Here is a 10,000-nt window from a genome sequence, read left to right as displayed (position 1 = left end):
ATATATACTTGACAAAAACAATGATTGAAAAATTCTCTCTCTCTCTCTCTCTCTCTCTCTCTCTCTCTCTCTCTCTCTCTCTCTCTCTCTCTCTCTCTCTCTCTCTCTCTCGTTATATAAACATTACAAATCAATATATACTTGACAAAAACAATGATTGAAAAATCCCCCCCCCTCTCTCTCTCTCTCTCTCTCTCTCTCTCTCTCTCTCTCTCTCTCTCTCTCTCTCTCTCTCTCTCGTTATATAAACAATACAAATCAATATAAACTTGACAAAAACAATGATTGAAAAATTCTCTCTCTCTCTCTCTCTCTCTCTCTCTCTCTCTCTCTCTCTCTCTATATATATATATATATATATATATATATATATATATATATATATATATATATATATATATATAAACAATACAAATCAATATATACTTGACAAAAACAATGGATGAAAAATTCATTAAATCAACCAAAACAATAAAACCAGCCAATATCATTTTGGGGTCATCAACATGAAGATAAAGCAACAGATGCTGCCCACTTGCTTTACACTTGCACTTGTTTGTGCTTAACTCTAATCATTTTCTATATTTATCATATTGGAAATATTCAAGTGGAAAAATCCGGATGGAATTTTTCAGTATATCAAATCAAATCAAGTAGTTATTCATTATTCAGGGGATGTTAACAATTGTGGCATTTTAAGCAAGATAGGCCACAATGTGACTAACAAAATCAAACATACGTAAATATATATCGATATATATTCTCAGTATCCAGATCTCAGTCTTATTTGTTTCACTGGTAACTTCCCATTTAAGAACAGGTATACAAATGCACATCTGAAAAGGAAAGAGAGAGAGAGAGAGAGAGAGAGAGAGAGAGAGAGAGAGAGAGAGAGAGAGAGAGAGAGAGAGAGAGAGAGAGAGAGAGAGAGAGAGAGCAGCTAACATATAAACAGACAAATCAACTACTCACCATTTTCATTTGAGTATTTGTGATTCTTGAGGAATCTTTTACCCTGTAAGGATGAGATTTTGAATTAACGTTAGAGGTGAACTTGAGTTCAGTAAAGGGTTTATTTTGTGTTAAGAATTGTTATATGGATGAGAATGTGCCATTGGCAACTGAAATAAAACCCCCCAAAAACACCAGATTGAGCTGAGGAACTAATGATTCTTAAGAAATAATTAAATAACGATCACGCTCGAAAAGATTCTACAAAGGTAACGTTCACTTAATACTGTCTGCTACTAACGGACCATCGTCTCATGTAGTAGAAATTTGCCATATCTCTAAGATGGAATGGTGAAATTTGCCATATCTTTAAGATGGAATAGTGAAATTTGCCATATCTCTAAGATGGAATGGTGAAATTTGCCATATCTCTAAGATGGAATAGTGAAATTTACCATATCTCTAAGATGGAATAGTGAAATTTGCCATATCTCTAAGATGGAATAGTGAAATTTGCCATATCTCTAAGATGGAATAGTGAAATTTGCCATATCTCTAAGATGGAATAGTGAAATTTGCCATATCTCTAAGATGGAATAGTGAAATTTGCCATATCTCTAAGATGGAATAGTGAAATTTGCCATATCTCTAAGATGGAATAGTGAAATTTGCCATATCTTTAAGATGGAATAGTGAAATTTGCCATATCTCTAAGATGGAATATTGAAATTTGCCATAGCCCTAAGAAGGAATAGTGAAATTTGCCATATCTTTAAGATGGAATAGTGAAATTTGCCATATCTCTAAGATGGAATAGTGAAATTTGCCATATCTCTAAGATGGAATAGTGAAATTTGCCATAGCCCTAAGAAGGAATAGTGAAATTTGCATTATCTCTAAGATGGAATAGTGAAATTTGCATTATCTCTAAGATGGAATAGTGAAATTTGCATTATCTCTAAGATGGAATAGTGAAACTTGCCATATCTCAAAGATGGAATAGTGAAACTTGCCATATCTCAAAGATAGCAAGCCCATAAGGGAAATCCAAGAATGGGATATATAAAGGTACAGTAGGACATAGAAGTCCCTGGCGCACATCGTTACACCCTTACCTCACGGAAAGTAAACGAACTGATAGTGTAGGTGTGGTGGGATGTTACAAGAACAACCCCCGCACCCTTGATCACACCAAACAGACTATTGTCTCCGCAACACAAACTTTCCCCTTACGTTATCCTAAACTGGACTCTTAGACAAAAAGGACATAAAAACAAAACATAACCTTAATACTATATTTCTTACAAGCTAAAAATAATTCATTAACCAAATTTATCACACTTAAACTATTTCTTACAAACTAAACCTAATCATAAACTTGGAGACTAAACATACAATAAACTAACACCATTCAAATAAACCACAAACCCTAACAAACTTAAAATTACACCGCACACCAACACCAAAATTTGTATGTTTATATATTATATTTTATTGACACCAACACTTGTCGTCTACACTAAAGCTGAATTGGCTTTCACGGCACAACCACCAATCTGTGGCAAACGGAACTATATTCAGTTCCAACTGGACTGAACAGTCAATTAATGGTGGTCATAATCGTCGTCATCATCATTATCATCATCAATCAAAATACACAGGCCAGGTGATCAACGGTTGAGCAATCCAATAGAGCAGTCTAAACACAGTTGATTACAGGCAAGGTCATCAACTAAAGATTAACATTAAAAAAAAAAATGATTCTCCAAAGGAGGAATTACGGCTGTTGAAATAAGTAATCACTTCCACGCTGGTCGAAATGATATAATAATGATAATAGTGTAGCATTCACACAACTGCCTCTAGCTGCAGTCAAATCAAAATAAGCATTTGCCCAAGACATGCACCACTGTCCTAACCTAACTAAAAACATAAACAAACAATCTCAGTTATACCAACAGTCTTTCTCACAACAAACAATCAATACACTACCTCTCGCTCACTGACACACACACACACACTCTCTCTCTCTCTCTCTGGATTTGGCAAACAACAAAAAATAGAAATAAAACAAAAATTAATCCTCAACATTCCTCCCCCCTTACTTTGCCAAATCCGTCTTACACAACACTTACCCAATTTTCTTTCGTAACCCAGTCGCAGTCGGGAACAGGACCTCTGCTTCGAGTAACTGGGCCTTCATATGCTCTCTCATTCACTTCTTCCATATCACTATCATTCATTGTCTGATTCCCATTCCCATCTATACTCCTATCATCTAATATATCATGCACTATCCCATCTACCTCCCTATCATCTGGCCCTAAAATCTCACTTATTTTCGTCAACAATTCATCCATTTCATCAAAACCATTAGCTACTTTGATAAAAGATTCATTCATACTACTTATCATTCTCCTATCTCTCATTCTCGCATTCGTCATACTTTCTTTTACATCATCAAAGGAAAAACCACACACCCTATAGGTATCATTCATACTCGGCCATGATTCATCTGTGTTAACGCATTTATCTTCTATAGTCACTTGTACATTTACACCCTTGCCATGCATATTCGGATTCCTACCCATACCTATAAATTTCCCTTGCACTTTCTCCTGACTAAAAATATTCAAGCGCCTCTTTTTCCTATATTCAAGTACCACTAATTGTTTATTTTCGAGTCCTAACTTCTCTTGCATACTGGGTTCATACTCATTTCCAGCCTTTTATTCATCCCATTCTCCTGAATATATCCTGGTACTTCCTTCCATTTACGCAACTGGTTGTGGTGTGCCCTAACCTTTTCCACACTACCATCCATACATACTTTACCCAAAACATAACTCAACCCATTAGAACCAACATCTAACACCTTATTAACATTCATTCTTCCCTTTTTAATTATTTCTTTTAACACTTTCTCTCCCACTTTATAGCTTACAAACCTCTCATTCACTTTCTTCCAAACATCTCTATCATTCTCGGACACACTCAACCTCGGTCTTATTATCTTTTCAAAATTCAACACAAACTTACACAGTGACACACCTGTACTCTTGTGCACTGTCACATTATATGCCCACAACACACGCCCAACATATAAATACCAATCATTATCACATGTACTCATCATCCGCAAAATTTCAGTCAATGTTCTTACAGTCCTTTCAGCCAAACCATTCGCACTTGGCATATACGGAGTCGAATACACCTGAACAATACCCCATTCTCTTAACATCTGCTCAAACTCCCATCCAACAAACTCAGGTCCATTATCACTTAACATTTTCGCAGGCTTAGACACACACATCAGCAACATCACTTGACTCACCATTCTCGCTACAGTTTTACTACTTTTATTCTTGATAGGCACTGCATACGAAACTTACTCATGTGATCTACCATAATAATCATTCCCACATGTCCCCTCGCAGTCACAGGCAATGAAACACAATCAATCACAAACATCTCAAATGGTTCTTTCATACGCAACCTCAAAACGGGTGAACTTGCATGCACGCTCTGATACTTCCCCTTCTGACAATCCTCACAAGTAGTCGCTACATCCCCACAAATTTGACTCAACTCAGGCGTAAACAATCTCTCTCCCATGCACTCCCACAATTTATTCTTCCCCATATGTCCATATCTGTCATGCACTAACATACACATACTTATAGCAGCATGCATCGGAAATACAGGAACATATATATCTTCATCCATTCCCCTATGCAAAAAATACACAATATTCTTACAAACAATAAATCTTTTAACAACTTTCTTATGCGGTTCCAAATCAGTCGGCCATTCTTCTACCCTACTACCATTCAAAATACATTCACGTAACCTATTAATTTCCAAACATTCATCTTGCATCTCTTCCACCCCTTCTTTGGTCAATAAATCATCTTCACTCTTTGTAATATCAATCATGCCAACAAAATTCGCCATAAATATGCTATTATCCTCAATTACTATTAACTTACAGCCATTCTTCAAAAGCAAACCCTCACCTATATCAACTGACACATCATGCAACCTTAAAAAATCGATTCCTATCAAAAAACAACTAGGCATTTCATTTTCCCCCATTACAATAAAATTATGTTTAACTTCCATACTCCCTAGTTTCACCTTCAACCTCACTTCTTCCCAAACATGTAAACTTCCCTGACCTATCCCATGAATTCTCACACTCGTACACTGTCTTTTCACTTCTCAATTGTACCTCTCAATTTTTTTAATAACCGACACATTTACCAATAACACTTGTGCCCCCGTATCAATTAAACTACAATATTCCTTCTCATTTATATTCATATATGTCATCATTCTTCCTTTTACACCATGTATGCATACATTTACTCTCCTTTCAGTTCTGTCATTCACTTCGCCAGTATGTTCATCTTCATATTCACTGTCCTCCATAGCCCCATATCTTGCATTAAATTCACTCTCACCATTATACTTCTCACTCAACAATTTGCAATACTCCTCATTACATTGAATCCTATCATTCTCCTTATATGCCCTATATTCCATTGGTCGATTCCATCCAAAATACACATACACAGTTACACCGTACAACATACTTACCACCATTAATATCTTTGATAATAATTATATACCATTTCTTTCGATACCTCATTCATCACCCTTCTTTTAATCTCATTTACGCTACCTGGCATTTTCCTATTTAACCCCTTCTGTATTAACTCACCCAACCCACATAAGACACATTTATATAACATATCTTTCACTTCAAACCTTTGTTCCATAGCTAAACCTTCAGGCAACCTTTCAGAATTACGATCACTCTCATTATCTTCCATCCTACCATGCATTCTCGACATCGCATCTGCTATCACATTTTTACTTCCCGTTACATATTCTAACCTAAAATCAAATTAATTCCAATCCTCTATTGTCCTAGCAACCCTTGCATTCACACACTCTTTCCTAATCATATACACTAGGGGCTGATGGTCAGTACGCACAATAAATTTTACACCATACAAAAATACTTTCAATGCTTTCACGCAAAATCTTATTGCAGCCAATTCCCTGTCAATTGTCGAATACTTACACTCATCTTTATTAAACGCTTTACTAACATACGCTATTACTCTCAACTGCTCTTCTCCATTTGCTTCTTGCATTCGAGCTAAACAACCACCCATACTAACCCCACTCGCATCCGTGTACAACTCTAGCATATTCGCATTCTCGCTTTAGTCTGGAAATACCAAAGTGAAGTCTTTCGCCGCCTTTTCTTTCAACCTTCCAAACGATTCTATCATCTGATCATCCTATTTTAACTTCGTACTATTCCTCTTACCTGTCAATTCATTCAGAGGCTTCTCTATACCCGAACAATCTCTAACAAACTTGCGACCAAACTCAACCAAACCAAGAAAACCTCGCAACTCACGCACAGTCCGGGGACGTGGAAATTCTCTCACCTTATTCACAAACTTATCACTCTTCCTTATAGCTGATTCACTCACCATATGCCCAAGAAATTCCACCTCCCTGGCCAACCACGCACACTTCTCAAGCTTAACTTTCACACCTACTTCTATTAGCCGTCTCAACACTGCCTCAAGCAACTGCATGTGTTCCTCAACAGGCTCACTCGCTATCAAAATGTCATCTATAAACAGTCACCTTCTGTCGATCAAATATATAAAGGTAGAGTAGGACATAGGACTCCCTGGCACACATCCTTCCGAAGCAGTGCACCTTGTTACACCCTTACCTCACGGAAAGTAAACGAACTGATAGTGTAGTAGAGATGGCATAGGTGGTGGGCGGGGCTAAACACAAGAGCACATCGCGCAGTAAGGGTAGTACAGGATGAATTTCCGCAAAGGGAGGTGTACCGGGAATTCCGGTGTCCAACTGTACAATTTTTGTTTCTTGGGTCACTATTAGTAATTGGGTCGTCCCGCAATTACAGTATTACATATGAAAGCTGTATTCATTGAAACCTTGAAATAAAAATAAAATCTATCGTTTAAAATCAAAACAAATCGCGACGTTCAAATATTTGTGTCGCAAATTTAATGCAGCAGAATTTATCAGTGAGCAATATACATTTTTATAGGGTTAAGAAAAAAAAATTAAATTGGTAGATCTAAAATTGTGGATAGAACATGCACTTAAGTATGTTGAAATAGTCAATTGAAACAAGGCCTTTAAACTGAACGAAATATGTAAGACTTTCGTCACTATATAAATATATGTATATATATATATATATATATATATATATATATATATATATATATATATATATATATATATATATATATATATATATATATATATATATACATATATATTTGTATGTTTATATATAAATATATATATATATATATATATATATATATATATATATATATATATATATATATATATATGTGTGTGTGTGTGTGTGTGTGTGTGTGTGTGTGTGTGTGTGAGTGTATGTATGTATATCTCATGTCGACAGATAATGAGACATCGAAACATACATTTTTTTTTCACAGCAGCGTATAAATCTGTTGAGAGTTCGAGTGGTACTCAAAATTCTTTCTGAACAAGTATGAAATTGTTGCTCTGTCAATATGCTGAAACAACTAGATTTAGTGGACACCACCACTGTGATTTAAAGATACTATCTCCCAAACAACATAATACACGTCACCTATTGGAGAGTCCAATGATCTAGCACAATAATTTATAACAATCTTCCTCTTAAAAAGGCCAATAATCTCACTCTATAAAACTAACATACACAGCTACATGTTTTCTATGAAATGCTTAAGATATAAATAAATATATATATATTAATATATACATATATATATATATATATATATATATATATATATATATATATATATACATATATATGTGTGTATATATATACACTTATATATATATATATATATATATATATATATATATATATATATATATATATATATATATATATATATATGTATGTATGTATACAGTATAATATATATATGCATATATATACATATACATATACATATATATATATATATATATATATATATATATATATATATATATATATATATATATATATATATATATATATAAATCTGGTGATTGTCTGTGTGTGTCAGCGTGGCGCTATAGAAAAATTGTACAAGGAACTTACAATATATTTAATGATCGAATCTTATGTAATTTTTACCGAGAAAGCTAATGCCGCTATTTCCATTTTGATCAAGATCCACGTTGTGGGTCTACGGGCCCATAATTACAGACCCCCCTAAAACTGCAGTCCATGAAAATTGAGGGAAATATGGTAGGCTGGCACCTCAGACATTTCTAATAACTCGAGAAATCTAACGTCGCTAATATCATTTTATTCAAAACACACCTTTGGGGGGTCTACGGGCCCCATAATTACAAACCCCCTAAAACTGTATTCAATAATAATGAACCAATTGCAATGAATTTCGACATAGAGATTGCATGAACATAGGAGATTATTTAGGGCTATATTAATATGGAAATTTTTCCTAAAAAAGGGGGTCCTTGTGTGTTGCCCTCCCCCCACCCACACACACATAGCATACATTGATTTTCTTTTCCATGTGATAAAATGTACAAAAACTTACAGAATATTTAATGGTTGAGTCTTATGTAATTTTTTTTATTTTTTCAGTTTTCTAAAAAATTATGCCACCCCAAAAGATTCTACAGAATTTTTAAGTTTAGTGTTATGTAATTTATATATATATATATATATATATATATATATATATATATATATATATATATATATATATGCTGTATATATATATATATATATATATATATATATATATATATATATATATACACATATACATATATATATATATATATACACATATACATATATATATATATATATATATATATATATATATATATATATATATATATATATATATATATATATATACATATACATATATATATATGTATATATATATATATATATATATATATATATATATATATATATATATATATATATATTAGTTTTCTGAAAAATTATACTACATAAAGAGGTTCTCCTTCGGTAAATCCGATAAAGCAATTTTGGTGAATAGAAGAAGATAGCAGGAAAGAAGAAGAACAGAGAACAAAGGAAAAAACTCATGCAGGTAGAACGGAAGGTAGCCATAAAGCAGAAAATGAAGAGCAAATGAATTTAAGAAAGAACATTAATGCAAGCAGAATAGCAGCTAAGTGTGAGATAAAAGACAAGAGAGTAGATGAATTTGAGAAGGAACACTAATACAAGCAAAATGATGCCACTCCCCCCCCCAAAAAAAAAAATCCACAGAATAAATAATGGTTAACTCTTAAGTATCGTTTATATTTTTTTCAGTTTTCTACAAAATGATGTCACCTCAAAAAAAGAGAGGTTCTCATTCGGTATATCCGATAAAGCAAATTCGGCGAAAAGAAAAAGATAGCAGGAAACAGAGGAACAGGAATTTACGAAGGGGAACATTTGCAAGAAGAATGGCAGTTAGACGTGAAACACAGGATGAAGAAAAAAAAAAAAATAAAAAGCTCGTGCAAGTATAATGGCAGCTGACCATAAAGCAGAAAATGAAGAACAGTGGAATTTATGAAGGAACACCAATGCAAACAAAGGCAATTAGACGTGAAGCACAGGAAGAAGACTAGAGAAATTCTTGCCTTGAAAATAATCAACAAAGAAGAACAGCTATAAGAAATCAGGAATCAAGAAATCAAAGATATGACTTCACGAAAACCAAGAGAGAAAAATTGTCCACCGAAACCCAGAATCATCGGAAGCAGCTGAGAATAGTACAAATTGGCCTAATGTGACGTTTTTATATATAAAGGAGAGTGTTCTTTAATGAAGTTACTCAGTTGATTGCTTCCTGCCTTTGAGTCACAACCTTTCTCTCGGCACGTCACATTGGTGACCCCGGAGTGACGTGCCGAGAGAAAGGTTGTGACTCAAAGGCAGGAAGCAATCAACTGAGTAACTTTATTAAAG

General features: G+C 34.0%; 1 protein-coding gene across 1 annotated transcript in view; it reads right to left on the bottom strand.

Annotated features, from left to right (window-relative positions):
* LOC137630875 (uncharacterized) overlaps positions 1 to 10,000 on the bottom strand; it is a 20,651-nt gene that overhangs the window by 8,842 nt on the left and 1,809 nt on the right. The window contains exon 2 of the mRNA XM_068362410.1: positions 973 to 1,015. Coding sequence (XP_068218511.1) covers positions 973 to 981 — 9 coding nt within the window. The 5' untranslated portion in view covers positions 982 to 1,015. The remainder of the gene's footprint in view (positions 1 to 972; positions 1,016 to 10,000) is intronic.

This window comes from Palaemon carinicauda, chromosome 39, assembly GCF_036898095.1.
Source record: "Palaemon carinicauda isolate YSFRI2023 chromosome 39, ASM3689809v2, whole genome shotgun sequence".
NCBI classification, from domain to species: domain Eukaryota; kingdom Metazoa; phylum Arthropoda; class Malacostraca; order Decapoda; family Palaemonidae; genus Palaemon; species Palaemon carinicauda.
Note: the sequence above shows the minus strand (reverse complement) of the source record. Positions and strands in the feature narration are given on the sequence as shown.